The sequence below is a fragment of the Emiliania huxleyi genome, assembly GCF_000372725.1.
Source record: "Emiliania huxleyi CCMP1516 chromosome Unknown EMIHUscaffold_16, whole genome shotgun sequence".
In the NCBI taxonomy this organism is placed as follows: domain Eukaryota; phylum Haptophyta; order Isochrysidales; family Noelaerhabdaceae; genus Emiliania; species Emiliania huxleyi.
The window spans coordinates 314537-330767 of record NW_005200982.1 but is presented as its reverse complement, the minus strand read 5'-3'; the positions used below and the strand labels follow the sequence as shown (position 1 = coordinate 330767).

At 66.3% G+C, this 16231-nt stretch overlaps 8 protein-coding genes across 8 annotated transcripts; 3 read left to right on the top strand and 5 right to left on the bottom strand.

Moving 5' to 3' along the window:
- Nucleotides 1–2737: 2737 nt before the first annotated feature.
- EMIHUDRAFT_309494 (hypothetical protein) lies at nucleotides 2738–3169 on the bottom strand (the record flags this gene model as incomplete). Its single annotated transcript, XM_005785506.1, has 1 exon — nucleotides 2738–3169. The coding sequence occupies one exon, from the start codon at nucleotides 3167–3169 to the stop codon at nucleotides 2738–2740; it is 432 nt and encodes a 143-aa protein (XP_005785563.1).
- Nucleotides 3170–3609: 440 nt separating this feature from the next.
- EMIHUDRAFT_434046 (hypothetical protein) lies at nucleotides 3610–4397 on the bottom strand. Its single transcript, XM_005785505.1, has one exon. It carries the CDS (start codon nucleotides 4356–4358, stop codon nucleotides 3720–3722), a length of 639 nt encoding a protein of 212 aa, XP_005785562.1. The 5' UTR covers nucleotides 4359–4397; the 3' UTR covers nucleotides 3610–3719.
- A 485-nt stretch (nucleotides 4398–4882) lies between these two features.
- On the bottom strand, nucleotides 4883–5778 carry EMIHUDRAFT_449414 (hypothetical protein; the record flags this gene model as incomplete). Its single annotated transcript, XM_005785504.1, has 3 exons — nucleotides 5447–5778; nucleotides 5252–5365; nucleotides 4883–5169 (listed from the first exon to the last, which is right to left on the bottom strand). Coding segments are annotated over exons 1-3 (726 nt in total), but the record flags the coding sequence as incomplete, so codon positions are not given.
- A 797-nt stretch (nucleotides 5779–6575) lies between these two features.
- EMIHUDRAFT_434044 (hypothetical protein) lies at nucleotides 6576–7991 on the top strand. The gene is made up of 4 exons (XM_005785503.1): nucleotides 6576–6712; nucleotides 6776–6884; nucleotides 6970–7033; nucleotides 7688–7991. Exons 1-4 carry the CDS (start codon nucleotides 6582–6584, stop codon nucleotides 7951–7953), a joined length of 570 nt encoding a protein of 189 aa, XP_005785560.1. The 5' UTR covers nucleotides 6576–6581; the 3' UTR covers nucleotides 7954–7991.
- Nucleotides 7992–9694: 1703 nt separating this feature from the next.
- Nucleotides 9695–11078, top strand: EMIHUDRAFT_54553 (hypothetical protein; the record flags this gene model as incomplete). Its single annotated transcript, XM_005785502.1, has 4 exons — nucleotides 9695–9973; nucleotides 10216–10293; nucleotides 10366–10515; nucleotides 10617–11078. Coding segments are annotated over 4 exons (969 nt in total), but the record flags the coding sequence as incomplete, so codon positions are not given.
- An 827-nt stretch (nucleotides 11079–11905) lies between these two features.
- ECH3 (enoyl-CoA hydratase) lies at nucleotides 11906–12556 on the bottom strand (the record flags this gene model as incomplete). The annotated part of the gene is made up of 1 exon (XM_005785501.1): nucleotides 11906–12556. The coding sequence occupies one exon, from the start codon at nucleotides 12554–12556 to the stop codon at nucleotides 11906–11908; it is 651 nt and encodes a 216-aa protein (XP_005785558.1).
- A 174-nt stretch (nucleotides 12557–12730) lies between these two features.
- On the bottom strand, nucleotides 12731–12931 carry EMIHUDRAFT_63432 (hypothetical protein; the record flags this gene model as incomplete). The annotated part of the gene is made up of 1 exon (XM_005785500.1): nucleotides 12731–12931. A coding segment is annotated over one exon (201 nt), but the record flags the coding sequence as incomplete, so codon positions are not given.
- A 1107-nt stretch (nucleotides 12932–14038) lies between these two features.
- EMIHUDRAFT_434042 (hypothetical protein) lies at nucleotides 14039–15499 on the top strand. Its single transcript, XM_005785499.1, has 2 exons — nucleotides 14039–14948; nucleotides 15026–15499. Exons 1-2 carry the CDS (start codon nucleotides 14082–14084, stop codon nucleotides 15266–15268), a joined length of 1110 nt encoding a protein of 369 aa, XP_005785556.1. The 5' UTR covers nucleotides 14039–14081; the 3' UTR covers nucleotides 15269–15499.
- Nucleotides 15500–16231: the final 732 nt, after the last annotated feature.

Below are 16231 nucleotides of genomic sequence, written 5' to 3'. Positions count from 1 at the left end.
CTGCCCAAAGTCGAAGCGCTCGAGAGCTCTTGAGAGCTTTGGAGAGCTCGAGAGCTCCGAAGGGTCCGAGGGCTCGGAAGGCACAAAGGCACCACTGTTGCGCTAGTGAGCGCTCGATCGCTCTGTCTCGCAGGCTCACAAGTGCTCGAGTGCTCCGCGAGCTCGCCACGCGCATTCCTCCGAGCCCCCTGAGCCCGGCTCGGCGGCTCGCCCCTACGCCCCTCGCGAGCCCTCCGAGCACTCCATCCCTTGTGAGCCTTCCCGACCGAGCCCTCACTCGCCCACCAGCGCCACCCTCGTGCCTCTCTGCCCTCCGAGCCCTCCGACCCCTCCGAGCTCTCCACCCCTCCCAAGCCCTCACGAGCCCTCCTACGCCTCGCCTTTGGCCAGCCCTCACGGGCGAAGGACCGTGAGTTGAGGAAATCCAGGGACGCGACCCACTTCGCCACAGACATCCCGCGCCTCGCCGCTATGACGGCCACACGACCGCAGCTCGTGTGCGTGTGTGTGTGTGGCCGTCTTTGTCCGGAGTGAAAAGTCCAACGCACTCGTCGGTGTGATGGTGTCCCTGACCCGCTGCGCCGCGCGCAGCGAACCTCGACGGCGACTTCGGTGGCCCTCAGTCACTTGTTCTGCGGCTTGTGTGAGCTCGGCGACTGCCGGCACACTGTGAGACCATGGGTGTGAGGTAAAACCACGCCACCAGCGCTTGGTCACATCGGCCCCGAGGTCAGATCCTTCTCTACTCTGTTGATGACACGACTTGTCTACTGGCTGGAGCCGAGCAGGAGGGCTCAGCGCACAACCCCTGGTCAACTCTGAGGGTCCTAGGAAGCTTTCCCTTTAGGTCACGGTCCGCACTCTCGGTCTCGGCTCTCGCCGTGTCTCGCCTCCCTCGCCCTCCCGACCCCTCGACAGACGACACCCCCACGCAGCGGCACCCCCGCACCTCCCCACCCCTCCCGCCGTTTTAGGGCCTCCCCACCCGCACTCCTAGTAGAGGGGGCGCTCCGCCGCTGGGGGAAACCCAAAGCGCAGACCAAGCACCGCAACCCTCGAGCGAGACCGCCCGCGTGTGCAGCCGTGTTTTCTGTTTAGAGTTTACTTTACGCCTTTACGGCCCCCTTTGCCTTTCCCCTGCCGCCTGCGACCGGGCGCACCCCCCTAGGGGTTCGACCTAGGGGTCTCAGGGCTCTCTTGCCCGTAGCCCGCCCCCGAGCATCCGGCCCGCTGGGTGCGCTTCTTACTTAGGGGACCCCTAGGCTTAAAAGGGTGGGCCCTGGGGCGCCTGCGGCTTAAACGGCTTAAAACTTGCCATGGCAAGTTTTAAGAGCTGCTGGGCCGCCAATTCCTTAAACGGTCTTAAACGCTTAAACGGTGCGGGAGAGCTCCCGAGGTCGATGGTCCGGGAGGCTCCCGGTAGACGCCGGAGGCCGGGAAGCTGGCTACAGTCAGCTAGCACGCGTCCCCTATGCGAGTATGGCTTCTGCGGGCCTAATAACGGCAGTATTGGAGAAAACGGCGCGGAACCCAGCGACGCGTGCCGGCGAGGCCGATTTTCTTAAACGGTCTTAAAAGAGGGACCCCCCGTGCCTGCAATCTCTTAAATGGCAAGTTAAGCCCCCAAACCTCCTCGTTTCTTAAAAGGTCTTAAAAAATCCGGCCCTCAGAACCCTAGGGGTCCCCTAAGGCTTCTTAGCTCCCCGCTGGGTGTGAGGTTAATGACTGCACTCTCCAAGTGCTCGGCCGACTGCACGCTCAAGGCTACACGCTCGCACACCACTTGCAGAGTGGCTCTCCCGCCCACGGCGGAGGCACGCCAGGCCCCTGGCAGCCGGCCGTCACTCGCCTAAGCGCCTAAGCGGCCTAAGCGGGGGGTGCTTAGGGTGCTTAGGCGCTTAGGCGGCCCTTGCGAGCGTGGCGGCGTGGTGGTATCGTAATACAAGTGACTCCGATGACACACATGATGCTCCTGCTAGTGTCATCGCTCAGAGAGCAGCCTCACCGCGTCGAAAGTCTACCACTGGCCCTGGTCGCACACCGCCGCTGAGCTGTGATGATGCCCACAGCACCAGCAGCAAAGGCGGGCGGGCCGACCCCGCGGCCATCGCCGCCGCTGCCGCCTCCTCCGCCGCCGCCGCCGCCCCCTCCGCCGTCGCCGTCACCTTGGGCTGCATCACCCGCGCCGCCGCCGCGCACCGGCTCGTGCTCATTCAAAGGCGCCTCGAGTTGCAGGCCAGCGGCACTGGCGTTGTCGTGGTCAGGCTGCCCAACGTCGGCGCGGGAGGGAGGGGGCAAAGCCGTTATGAAGAGCGCGAGAGCGAGCGCCGACGGCCCAGATTATGAGCAGCAGCCCGCCTGGTCATGGGCCACTTGCCTACGTGCGTCCAGCTTCCACTATTGGACGAACGTCGAAGTTTGCTCTCCGACGCCGTGCCGAGCGAAACCTTTTCCTTCGAAGCTCAGCGACGTAGCCGGGCGAGCGGAATAGGGCAGCCCTAGAGAGCACCTTGAGGCCATTCAATAGAGCCCGTGGTATAGTCGAGGGTCGATCGCCGGCCGGCGCAGTGCTGCTCTGACCGCTCCGCCGGGCCGCCTCCGGGCCGCCGCCGCGGAGACGTGCACATAAGGCAAGTTGGATCTCTAAAGATATATGGGCCTCGCGTCGTCCGCCGCTTATCCCGTGACCTGCGGAATTCGCGATACCGAGGAGTCTCGAGCTTCAGCTGGCGAGACATCATGCCGCTCTCGGCACAGAAGCAGCGCGAGCGCCGCGCCGCGAAGCGCGCTGCCGAGGCTCAGGACGCGGCTCGCGGGCAGCGCAACCGCCCGGCGCCGAGCCGGTGCTAGGCCGCCTCCGCTGCGCCTGCTTCCTTGCGCGCCGCTGGACGTCGGCCGAGAAGACCGCTTCCCTCTGGGGACCCGACTCCGCGAAGATCGCGCGCGCGTCGTGAGTGGCGGCGCGCGCGCGATCTCCGTTCCCGGGCACGCCGGTCGCAGTGGCATGGGCTCCCAGGCTCAAAAGCGCTCCCGCCAACAGCGAGCGAGCGCCGCCGCTGCTCCTCCTCCCGCCGCCGCTCACCGAGACTCGGTGCCGCCGTTCGCCGCCGCCGCCGCCGCCGCCGCCGCCGCCGCCTCGCGCCTCGCCTCCGTCACCGCCGCCCTCCATCTCGCAGCGGCGCGTCCCTCTGATGGCGCGGGCGCCTCGCTCACCGGCGCCTCGCCGCCGCCCCCCCCCCTTCTTGCGCCGCTCCGCTCGTGGCCGCCGCCTCCCCTGTCAATCCCGCCGCCTCCCCTGTCATCCCGCCGCCCGCACCACCGCCGCCACCGCCTCGCGCCTCGCCGCCGCCGCCACCGACCGCCCTCCCCTGTGCCGCTGAGCGCGGTGCAGGGGGCGAGCCCCCGCTGCGCAGCCTCACCGCAGTGCACTGCGCTCTCACGCGCCCCTGACGATTAGTGAGGAGGTGGTGTTGCACAGCATGGGGCTCGGCGAGCGTTTAGCGAGCCCCTCAGCTAGTAAAGATATAAGGGCCTCGCGTTGTCCGCGGTTTATCGCGTGACCGGAGGAACTCGCGGACCCGAGGAGTCTCGAGCTTCAGCTGGCGAACCATCATGCCGCTCTCGGCACCGCAGCAGCGCGAGCGCCGCGCCGCGCAGCGCGCTGCCGAGGCTCAGGACGCGGCTCGCGGGCAGCGCAACCGCCCGGCGCCGAGCCGGTGCTAGGCCGCCTCCGCTGCGCCTGCTTCCTTGCGCGCCGCTGGACGTCGGCCGAGAAGACCGCTTCCCTCTGGGGACCCGACTCCGCGAAGATCGCGCGCGCGTCGTGAGTGGCGGCGCGCGCGCGATCTCCGTTCCCGGGCACGCCGGTCGCAGTGGCATGGGCTCCCAGGCTCAAAAGCGCTCCCGTCAACAGCGAGCGAGCGCCGCCGCTGCTCCTCCTCCCGCCGCCTCTGCTCCTCCTCCCGCCGCCGCTCACCGAGACCCGCCGCCGCCGCCGCCGCCGCCGCCGCCTCGCGCCTCGCCTCCGTCACCGCCGCCCTCCATCTCGCAGCGGCGCGTCCCTCTGATGGCGCGGGCGCCTCGCTCACCGGCGCCTCGCCGCCCCCCCCCCCCCTTCTCGCGCCGCTCCGCTCGTGGCCGCCGCCTCCCCTGTCAATCCCGCCGCCTCCCCTGTCATCCCGCCGCCCGCACCACCGCCGCCACCGCCTCGCGCCTCGCCGCCGCCGCCACCGACCGCCCTCCCCTGCGCCGCTGAGCGCGGTGCAGGGGGTGAGCCCCCGCTGCGCAGCCTCACCGCAGTGCACTGCGCTCTCCGCGCCCCTGACGATTAGTGAGGAGGTGGTGTTGCAGCGCAGCATGGAGCTCGGCGAGCGTTTAGCGAGCCCCGCAGCTAGTTTTCATATATGAACTTCAAAATACCATTGGCTAGTGGGCTACTAGGCTAGTCTAATCCTACTCATCACAACTCGCCAGAAACACCCCCACACTATAGGGTCATTGTGTAGCCCTGCTGAGAAGGAAAAGGTTTCTGCAAGGTCCGTATGGCTCACCGTGTAGTCGGCCGCTCCAAGGGCGAGTCAAGTGCTCCAAGTGCCTGCGCGCGCCACAATACGGACCAAATCACGGGGTGCCGCGCCGCCGTGGGTCCAATCATCCCGCTTACGGCGCGACGGGCCGTGGGACCGGGGCGCTCCTGCTCCTCCCAAAAGCCGGGCTCCACGCCCAGACCTCGCTCGCTCTCTCTGGCCGGGCGAGACGGGACCCCTCTCTCGCCTAGCGCCTTGTTGAGGGTGCTCATTGCCGCACCTTGTGCGCCTGCTGCTTGAGCTTGGACAGCACGCCGTTTGGCCTCCGCGCGGCCGCCGCGGCCGCCGGCGGCCGCTGCGCGGCCAGAGGCCCGCCGCCGCCCGCCGCCCTCTTGTGCTGCACAAGGTTGGGGCGGCCGCCCGCCGCCGTGCGCGGCTGCTTGCCCGGCCTCGCGGGGCCGCCCTCGACGACAATCTCGCGGCTGCGCTTCGCCTCTTCGATCGAGCGGTAGCGCTCGCGCAGCCGCTCGGCCGCCGCCCGCCGAGCCGCCTCGTCGCGCCCGTCGCCGCGGCCGCCGCCGCCTCCCCCGCCTCCCCCGCCGCTGCCTCCGCCGCCCATCCGCTCCTCCCACATCCGCTCCGCCTGTGGTCGCCGCGGGAGGGCGCAGTGAGCCGGCGGCGGGCGGCGCGGCGGGCGGCGGGCGCGCGGCGGGGGCAGCCGCCACCTCTCGCGCCTCGCGCAGCGCCAGCGCGTCCTCGAGCGAGTCGGGGTGCGCTCGCCGCCGCTCGACGCGGCCGTCCTCGTCGCGCACCTCGTCGAGGACGCGGTCGGCGAGCGCCTCGGCCCTCGAGGAGGACGCCGCGCCGGCCGGCGCAGCGCCGCCCGTCGCCAGCGTGCCCCACGTTTTGCTCCCCTCCACGAGCGTCTTCCAGCCGCGCACGAGCCGCTCACTCTTGGCGGCGATGGCCGGCGTCGCGTGCTTGCGGAGTGCGTTGACGGTGACGCCGATGAGCGTCTTCTCCAGCACGGTCACCGTCAGCGGCCTGCTGGCCAGCTCGTCGAGCCGCTCGGCGAGCGCCGTCCGGCTCGCCTTGGCCCTCGCCGCCGCCCGCCGGAGCACCGCCTCGGCACGCTCGAGCTCGGCCGCCGCCCCCTCCTCCTCCGAGATGGCGTCCTGCAGCGTCCGGTGCAGCCGCTGCGCACGCACCGTCGGCGCCTCGCAGGGCTCGGCGCGCAGGGAGGCCATGTATGCTCTTGTGCACCCGCGCCGCGAAGAGGTCGGCCACTACCTAGGTCGATTCGCGGATATTTTCTTTTATTTCCTTTCGGCGGGTTCCCTTGGCTTCGCCAGCGCTGCCTACGACTGCGACACGCACGTCGGCTCGCCGCCCGCGTCGCCTGCGGCGGGCCCGCATAGCGCGCCGCTCGTCGGGAGCGTGCTCAGCAGGCTGTTCGACAGGCTGTGCAGCGAGCGCAGGCTGACTGACTCAGAGCGCCGCTGATGCGGCGTGGGGCCGCCGGCGGCGCTGCTGCCGCGCACGCTGCGCTGTGGGCGTCACCATCGTGTCCTCGCTGCGTCGCCGACGCCACTTGCCGCTCGCGGCTGCCTGCCCTGTGCCCTTCCCTGCCAAGCGGATCTCGTGCTCCGTCCGTCCACGGGCCGCTCGCCAAACAGGTCAAAGTGCACAGCGGTGGCGGCGGCGCTAAAGCTGGTGTACGTCTTAAAGCTGGTGTACGCTCGCGTGGCGCGCTGTGATGACTACGGCGTACCCGAGCTGGAACCACTCCCAGAGATGCACGCTCACGATACCTTCGTCTCTGCTGCCTCGCGTGCGAGCGAGCGAGGTAGGGAGGCCTCCCCGGTGAGACATGTCCTCTCAAGCCACCGGGTGGAAAAAGAATTTTACAAATTCTACGCACTACACTGGGCACGGGACTATAGCGCGTGCCTTTTCTTTCTTTCTCTTCTGGGCACGGGTGGCGCGCACCTGGCACTAACACTGGTACATCACCCTTTCTACGGCACGACGCCGTGCGGTACTGTTGGGCCCCACATGCCTGCGCCCAGCGAGGCTTCTTCCTCGCTCAAGTGGATCCACTGCAAGTTCTCCATGCAGCTCAGCCCGGCCCACCTCGCCGACGTGCGAGCTGGCATCGGCGAGCAGCTCGGGAACTCGATGCTCCGGCGCGAGACGCTCTGCGGCTCTCCCTGCCGGCCACCCCTGACCGGCGCGGGTGCTTGCTGCAGGTACAACACGTCCCTGGGCGGGGTGGCGCTGATGTTTGACCGGCTGGCCATCAAGAGCGACCTCGCCGTCATCTCCTCCGATGCGCCCGTTGTGTTTGTGCCCATCGAGGCGCCGGCTCCAGTGCCTCTGCCACCCTGTGGCCACTCCTTCTCTCCTTCTCTCAAATCCGAGACGGGTGGCCCTCGGGTGGCAGGTGCGGCTGCTCGTCTTTGCGCCCGAGGTCGGCCAGCGGATGGAGGCGACCGTCCTCCGCCACGGCGCGCGCAGCTAGATGGCAAGAGATGGCAAGCGACACCCGAGTGCCGGCCATGGCCAAATCACCTTGGACACCACACATCAGCTGCCCGAGTGCCGGCAATGGCCACGCCGCCTTGGACACCGCCGGCCATGGCCAGATCACCTTAAACACCGCGCGTCGGCTGCCCGGCTGTGTGGCGGAAGAGGGGCGGGTACCCTGCAGCGCGTCGCGCTCTGTCGCACCCGCGCGGCGCGGCGCTAGAGAGACGGGGAGCTATGAAGAGATATGGGGAGACATGGGGAGATATGGGGAGAGATGCACGCCCGCCAGGGGAGGACCAGAAGATGACGAGTCAGAGGCGGCGCTGGGGGGACCCGCGCCGCCGGCTGATGACTCTGAGGCATTTGTCTGATGGCAGCCACGCGCGCGTGTGGGGCGGTGGGGTGGCAGTGCGTCGGCGGCGGGCTCGGCGCGCCTCTGTGCTGTGCGTTCTGGGGCCCGGGGTCGTGCTTTTGCCTGAGTGCCATGCCGCCAGCTCCCGCCTGTCTGGGCGTTGAGGAGCGAGGGCTTGCCTGGCCCTCGCGACCCCGCGTTGTGTGCCTGGAGACGTGTTCCCGCCGCCCGGTCTGTGTGGGCACGTGTACCTAGCCTTCCCCTCCCCGCTCTCGCGCAGGCTCTGACCACCTCGCGCTGCTCGCCCACGGACTCGTCAATGTGACTATACCGCACCGCACCGCCGCAGCAGACGCTGCGGCGGGCGACGCCCCGGCAGGCGGCAGCGGGGAGGACGGCGGCGGCGGGGGCGGGGGCGGGGGCGGGGGCAGATCGAACGGGTTCGCGGATGGCGCAATGCCCGCCGTGGGTGAGAGCGTTCCCTTTGATGTCCGAGCGTTGCACGTCAGCGACGGTCTGCTCACAGTTCTGGGTGAGCTGTCGTGATGGCCGCTCGCCGCTGGCGAACCAAACTATTTTTCATGTGCGTGCACGCGTGTCTAACTGTGGTTTGAAGCGGGGTGAACTTCTACACCTCACTGTGGTCCATAAGCATAGAACGCCTGGGAGACCGGGGTCGGCGCGCGCCCACATCTCCCCTCGGCCTCGCTCGCACGGACAACGCGTGTGTGGCGTGTCCGGCCACCCACTCTATAGGCCACCCACGGGGCGGGGCGATCTTGCCGGTGCACATTTTTGGTAAGAAAATTTGTACGCTGCGTACGTGCTATAGGTACTGTAAGGAAAGGTGAACTTCTCTCCACACACACGCGACACGAGGTATCTGACGTATGTAGTTGTAGAATGTGTACAACGGACGGATCATGTAGTCCCCGCAGGGAGGGTGTAGAGGATGAGAGTGTAGACGAGCGCTGTAGAGCTGTAGAGCACGTAGAGCGCTGTAGAGCTGTAGAGCTCTACATCTCCGCCGCGTGACGAAGCGCCTGCGTTGTAGAGCGATGTAGAGGCGCTCTGAGGGGTCCCGTACCATGCGGAATCGACCCTATCCAGTGCTCAAGTGCTCAAGGCGCTCTACAACGACTTGCCAGTGCTGCCCTGGCCTTCTGTCTGCCCGCCCAATGGGTGGCAGGCCTGCCTCTGCTGCTGTGGCATGCCTCACGGCTGCGACTGGCCGGCGCCTCGGCGCGTCAGCTCGGCTCGGCGTAGCGATCGTGGCCAGCGCAACTCGCCTGGACTCAACGCTCAGCCAGGAGCTCCCGCACGCGCTGGCGCGAGTCATGGCGCATGCAACGCGCAGCAATGCTCCCGTCGCCTCGCGCAAATGCGACCGTCCTCGCAGCCGACAGTCCACCGCCTGCTAAAGAAGCACTGCGACGCATGCGGCACCGGCGACGCATGGCAGGCTGGTCATGACGCAGTTACAGGGTGTTGTGTGCCGTCAAGAGTGACTCTCTGTGTGTGTCAGTGATAGTCAGGGCGGCCGTCCATCAGAGCTCCAGTAAGCTCGGAGACACCCCATTAGCGCGGCTCGACCTCTTTGAGTCACTGCCTTCCCGGCGGTTTGGCTGTAGAGCCTCTACAACAAACTCTACACAGCAAAATCGCGCTCTACATACATCGCTCTACAACGGAGGCGCTTCGTCCCGGATGTAGTCTAGAGCTCTATCTACAGCTCTCAGCGCTCCAGAGCGCTCTACAGCTCTATACAGCTCACAGCGCTCTACATGTACACTCTACATCCTCTATCTCTACACCCTTCCCTCCCTCAGACAGAGTCGCTGCCGTGGGATCGCTTGTAATGTGAGAGAGTGCGTTGTGGTGTCGTGCGAGGGAGGTTTGTTGTAAAATTCTTGTTGTTTGCGTATCCGCTTTCTCTTCTCTGGTGTACCTGTGTTAGTGCCAGTGCGCGCCAGTCCCGTGCCCAGTGTCGTGCACTTGGAGCACTTGGAGTGCAGTAGCCGCCCCGCACACACAACCGCAGTCGTGCGCCAGTAAATTCTCTTTCGAAAACTCTTTTCGGTGAACGAGCTAGCGTGCGGGGACAGCGGCATTGTGCACGGAGCTAAGTGAATTGCCGTTCTTAACGGAGTCGCTTAGGCGGCTCCGGTGGTGTGCCGGTGATAGTACTAGCACGCGCCAGTTCGCACCTGTGTCGAGCCTGTGCGCTGTGAGGGTTGTTTTCTCTAAACTCTCGAGCACCCTCTGTGCATGCTCCCGCCCCACTAAGATGGCGGATTCCTCCATCCCACTAGTCCCAGTGACGGTCCTGACAGGCTTCTTGGGGAGCGGAAAGACCACCCTGCTCAACCACATCCTGACCGCAACGCACGGGAAGAAGATTGCCGTCATCGAGAATGAGTTTGGCGAAGTCGGCGTGGATGATGAGCTGCTGTCGAAGAACACCAAGATGCAGGCCGACGAGGACATTATTGAGATGATGAACGGCTGCATCTGCTGCACGGTCCGGCAGGACCTGATCGTCGTGCTTGAGAAGCTCGCCAAGCGTGTCAAGGCGACTCTCTTGGCCTCACCGCCACCTCTCTCCTCTCTTGCCGCCTCTCACACCATAGCACAACCCCGGCGACAGCACAGTGACATTTTTGACACGCAACACGGGGTACCAGGGAAGCCTCTCACTACCCAAGCCGCCACTCCAGGCCGGCACGCTCAAGCTCGACGGCATCATCATTGAGACGTGCCCCGGCAAAGGCCGCGACCGAGTGCCACGCGGCGTCCACGACATCTCAGCGGCACGTCCGTAGGACCGGCATGGCGGACCCGGCGCCTGTTGCACAGACCTTCTTCGTCGACGATAAGGCGCGCCGCGTGTGCGCAGCCGCGTCGCGCTCGCCACCGGAGCTCTCTTGGCTCACGGGCCGCGTCGCCGCGCAGGTCAAGGCGTTCGCCAGGCTGGACGGGATCGTGACGCTGGTGGACGCAAAGCACATCGAGCAGCACCTCGACGAGGAGAAGCCCGAGGGCGCCGAGAACGAGGCGGTGGAGCAGGTCGCCTTCGCGGACCGCATCCTGCTCAACAAGACCGACCTCGTGAGCGAGGCGGACCTCGAGCGGGCGCGGCGACGCGGCGCGGCGGCCGACCGCTCGCGCGGACGCGCGGCTGACGCGTCCCCCGGATCGCGGTCGGGCAGGTGGAGAAGCGGCTCAAGTCGATCAACTCGCAGGCGCCCGTCCAGCGCTGCACCAAGGCGGAGGTGTCGCCCGACTGGGTCCTCGACATCGGCGCTTTCGACCTGAAGCGCGTCATCGAGATGGACCCCGAGTTCCTCAACACGAACGGCGAGCACGAGCACGACACTTCGGTGAGCAGCGTCGCGCTCACGGAGGAGAGCACGCCGCTCGACCTTGCCGCCATCGAGGACTGGATCGGCGGGATGCTCAAGACCCAAGGCGCCGACATCTACCGGATGAAGGGCGTGCTGCACATCGCACACGCGGAGCAGCGCTTCGTCTACCACGCGGTGCACATGATTTTCAACGGGGACTTCACCGAGCCGTGGGAGGAGGACGAGCCGCGCGAGAGCAAGCTCGTCTTCATCGGCAAGAACCTCGACGCCGCCGAGCTCAAGGCGCGCTTCGAGGCGTGCCTCGCGACGCCGGCCAACCTGGAGAAGAAGCTGCAGGCGCTCCGCTTCCAGGTGGGCGACCGGGTGATGTGCCACCTGGCGGGCGACCCAGACGCCGACGCAAACGGCTACGTCAAGGGCACGATCACCCAGCTCATGTGGCGATCGGAGGACATGGACCCCGGTGGCCGTGCCCGCGACGCTGCCCGTCGGCCGCTAGCACGCCACAGCCCGCGAGCGCCCGCCGGAGCGCCGCCCTCGCCTCACCTCGCCTCCCGCTCCCCTGCCAGGCATGGTTGCGCCCTACCAGGTCTGCGCCCGCCACCCTCCCCGCCCGCCTCCTGAGCCGACGCCGCAGCGCCGACCAGCGCCGACCCGCCCCTCCTCAGATCACCATGGACAGCGGCGACATCATCTCCGCGCCTGCCGACTCGGACGACCTCGTCAAGAGGGCGCCGGAAGAGGGCGACGCGGCTGCGAAGAGGCAGCGCCAGCAGCCCGCCTAGGTAGCCGCTCCGGTCGTCGCGGCCCGCGCGCACGCACTTCGAGGTGAGGTGCGGGGAGGCGCACGGGCATTGCGACGTGCGCCCGGCGAGGGCCCGATCTCTGACTCTCACAATATTGCTGCTCGCCTGTCGAGCTTGTGCCCAGCTTCGAATCAAAAAACGACGGTTCCCCTCTTTTCCAGAGTAGTGTGTATGCTATAATAGACTATAATAGTGCTTTTCGTGAGCTGCTAACGCCCTGCCCCCGCTGTGTACGTGTGTACGCGCACTCCGCACACCGGTCACCGCACTAGCCACTACGCAATAAAGTATAAACCAACGCGGTGTTCGGTGTGCGCCGCGCTCCGCTCACTCCTTTCGCCTCAAGAAGGCGGCCATGCTCTCCTGATAGGCTGGGGACGAGAACATGTCGACCATCGTGTCGGTGGCGACAGCGTACCGGTCACGAAGGGCGGGCGCGGCTGCCTGGCGGTAAAAGGTCCGCTTGCCGTCCGCGACCGACTTGCTGAAGGTGCGCGCCAGCTGGTTGACCGTCTGCTCGACGGCGCTCGCCCACTCCGCCGAAGGGACCACCGAGTTGGCGAGGCCGATGCGTTCGGCCTCGACTGCGTCGACGTCGGACGCGAGCAGCGCGAGCTCGAGCGCCTTGCGCGGCGCGACGCGCGCGCCGACCGCCACCGCGGGCGTGTGGCAGAAGCCGCCCGTGCGCACGCCGGGCAGGCAGAAGCGCGCGTCGTCGCGCGCGATCACGAGGTCACACGAGGCCGCCAGCTGCGCGCCGCCCGCCACGCACGCGCCGCTCACCGCCGCCACGCTCACCTGCGGCACCTCGGCCAGCAGCGCGTTGACGTCGGCGCACATCTCGAGCACGCGCCGCTGCTCGGCGGCCGGCGCCTCGTGGAAGTCGTTGAAGTCGTGGCCCGAGCTGAAGACCGGGCCTGTGCTCTCGAGGAGGAGGGTGCGCACCTCTGGCAGCGGCCCGCCGTGCGTCACCTCCATGGCAGCGCACGCGCCCAGAAAGCTCTGGAGCTTGGCGAGGAGAGCCGCAGTCAGCGGGTTGCGCCGCCTGGCATCGACGAGTCGCAGGCTCGCGACGCCGAGCCACGAGACGCATATGCAGAGGCCCGGCGTCGCGCTGTCGACCGACCTCACCGCGATGCCCTGCGCCTCGGAGTGCTTGGGCAGATAGCGGTCGCTCACATACGAGCACGAGGGCAGGACACGGAGCGACGCGCCGCGAGCGTGCTCAAAGGCCGCATCGCACAGCTTCTCGGCCACGCCCTGCCCGCGCATCTCGGGCGGCGTGCGCGTGTGCTGGATGTCGAGGACTCCTGCCTCCTCGTCGACCGCATACTCGAGGACGGCCGTGTCCATGGAGATGGCGCCGGGCTCGTGCCGCGTGTGGAGGCGGCGCGCCACCAGTAGTCGCCGTGCACTGCCGAGGGACCGACGCATATCAGGCGGACACCAAGCAGGATACAAAAGAATTCTTCCGGCATAACGACAGCAACTCCCTCTCACAGCAGAGAGGCTCGACACAGGTGCGGACTGGCGCGTGCTAGCACTATCACAGGCAAACCAGGGTACAAAAGAATTCTTCGAGCAAAAAGAGAAAGAAAGAAGAACCTGGTTGCCTGCTTTTCTTTCTTTCTTGAAACATACAAAAGAATTTGGAAGACTGCGGCGAGGCCCGGCTGATCAAGCACTACTCGCGCTCCGGCGCGTGGGTCGAGCGAGATCACGCCCGGCAGCCCTAGCCAGGCCCCGCGCGCTCGCGACCGCGACCGCGGCTCTCACTCGAGCCCGAACGAACTGCCCGTCAGACATGTGTCATGTCGGAATCGTCGGAGAATAGCGACTAGCACATCTCGTCAAGAGTCCCAGAAACCCGAGGAAGGAGTCACACAGTCCCTGTGTGTGTGATGCACGCCCTGCCAGCCCCCTGCGAGCGGGGCGGGGTGCGCACTGTGCCTCTGTGTTCGTGCGTCGGCCGTCGCCCATCTCTCCTGGAGATGCCTGCTCTATTTATAAAAGAAGAAGCTTCCTTTAAGTCCTCTCTCGTCCTTTTGAACTTCCGGTGGTGTCTGCGCCGGTCGGTGCCGCCATCCATCGACGCGGAAAGCACAAAGACGCGGTGCCGAAAGACGCGGAAAGCCCAGGGCCAGGCCCAGCTTCGGCAGACGGGCTGAAGAGTGCTGACAAGCTGCTGCTGCCGAGTCCAAATCGCTGAGACTGTGCGAGTCGCGATTTCTTGTTGGTTTTCAAACAAATACCTACAAAACAAATGATCCAAATCTCTCTCTCTCTTCTCTCTCCTCTCTCTCTCTCTCTCTCTCTCTCTCTCTCTCTCTCTCTCTCTCTCTCTCTCTCTCTCTCTCTCTCTCTCTCTCTCTCTGCTCGACCCAAACAAAAATCTCAGATGAGCAACAACACCAATAAAAAAAAAAGGCGCTCATTCGAGGGACCGAGAAGGAAATCAGACGAGTCCTCAAGGTTGGCCTCAAGGTTGGCAGCACTACACACAATGGAGGCCGCCACATTCGTCGGAGTCGGAGAGATTTACGAATATCCTCCCCACATCGCACTGGATGGGCCGTACTCGGAGCCGCACTCGGACGTCGTCGAGCTTGAGCTCGAGTTGCGAGCGTGGCATGTGCTAGCTGCCGTCGATGCCCTGCTCCTCCTGTTCTCGGTCTCCGCCGCCCTTCTCGCGGCGAGTTGGAGGCCGGGCCGCAAGGTCATGAGCATCGCTGCAACTCAGGACGCTGCGCGACACAGCTTCGCTCCCGGCGGTGGCCCGGACGAGGAGGGCGGCGACGATAGCGGCTGGAAGTTGGTGTCATCCGCGGGGGTGGGGACCAAATACGGCCTGCAAGTGTACACTCGAGGTCGATGCGCGCAAGGGCGATGTGGCGGCTGCGAGTGCAGGATCGAGGCCACCGCCCCTCACGGGGTCGCTGAGATGGCTTGCATCTTTGGTGAGGTGGACCTGTTGCCGACCTGGCACCCTCTGGTCCCGCGCTCTGCCTTCCTCGCGCTCGACGCGGAGGCGTGTGCCTTCACTGGCGTGCTCGAGGCTGCCCTGCCTTGGCCCCTGCCACGGATTGGTGCCGTCTTGGACCTCCAAGCTGACATCGACCGCCTTGCAAACGACGGCGTCTTTCACGTCGATGCGACTACCGACACAGAGATCGAAAAGACCAGGCTGCCGCCTTGGGCGCGGAAGCTGCGTCTGGTCCCGATCGACGGGACGCTTGCGATTCGCTTCACGCCCGTGCGGGGTGGCACAAAGCTTGAGATCCGCTACGCGATCGACTTTGCTGCTCTGCCACCGTTGCCCTTTGCGCCAAAGCGCGCCATCGACTGGCTCTTCTTCATTGCGGGCCCGCTGGTGTGCTCTGCCACGGTGCCTGCGGCGCCGCTGCGCGCAGCCCACGCTCAACCAGCTACAACCCCGCTGCCCTACAGGTTTGGGGCACAATCACTCGCATGCTCAGCAAGCAGCTGTCGGCGAAGAGCAGGATCGGCGCGAGGTGCGCGTTGTGTGTGTGTGTGTGTGTGTGTGCGCGTTGTGTGTGTGTGTGTGTGTGTGTGTGTGTGTGTGTGTGTGTGTGTGTGTGTGTGTGTGTGTGTGTGTGTGTGTGTGTGTGTGTGTGTGTGTGTGTGTGTGTGGTGTGGAGTGCGCGCACACACTCCTTCCCACGCTACTGAGCCGGCCCCGTATCGCATCTGCAGGCTTGCCAACGACTCGCTCGGGATGTGGAGCCGGATACGAGCTGGCGTGGGACAGGAGGCGCCGCACTGGATCGCGGCCGCGCGTGAGGACCCGAAATGCGAGGATACGGAGAGGGTGGTGTACGAGGGCGTAGCGTAGGAGCCGGGCTGAAAAGGAGAAAAAAGCAGGTGGCGCCTTACCCTTAGTAGGGGGGGATATGGTCCACTAAAACATTGATTTTCCAAGCCCCAAACCCAAACTGAATCTCGACCACTCGAGGCGTTTGAGAGGCGTTTTCGTTCGGCGTCTAGGATGACGGTGACAACCGGTAGATCGCTCCTCGAGGCATGGAAGCTATGGATGTTTGCACTGCTTGGGGGCCTCAGGGCCCTGACTGCTTGGCCCTGGCGATGGAGCTGCAGCCGGACGCCGCCGCCGCGGAGGCGGCCATCGAGTCGCCCGGGTGGCGCGGGGTACCCCGAGTCGGCCATGGCAGCTTGGCCTGAACATGTCCAGAGATGGTGGATAGGTACTTGGGCAGACCTGGGGCTCGGACGCGGCGCTCCCCGGGGCCGCCCGGGCGCTCGTCGCTTCCCTCGGCGATGCTCTTCCTGGCCGACCCGGTGCGCGCGGCCACAGATCACGTTCTCTCACGTAATGGCCCTCGGCGCGCTGACGCTCGCTCGCGCGCCTACGCAGGAGAAAAACTTCTGCCTGCCGTCACCTCCTCGGGCGAGAGGTTCCGTCGAGTCCGGCAACGACCAAGCCAGCGCCTCGGAGGTGCTCGTCTTCGCCCTCCTCGTGTTCCTCTTCGACCCCAGCCCCATTGAGACCCAGGAGCGGGCTTTTGGCGCGCGCGCGCGCACGTGCCGTGCAGAGCGGGCCAGCTGGGCGACGGCGGCGGCGCCCGCCGGCTCCGGCCGCTCCTGGGCTCCTGGCCGTCTTTTCCCAGCGGCTTC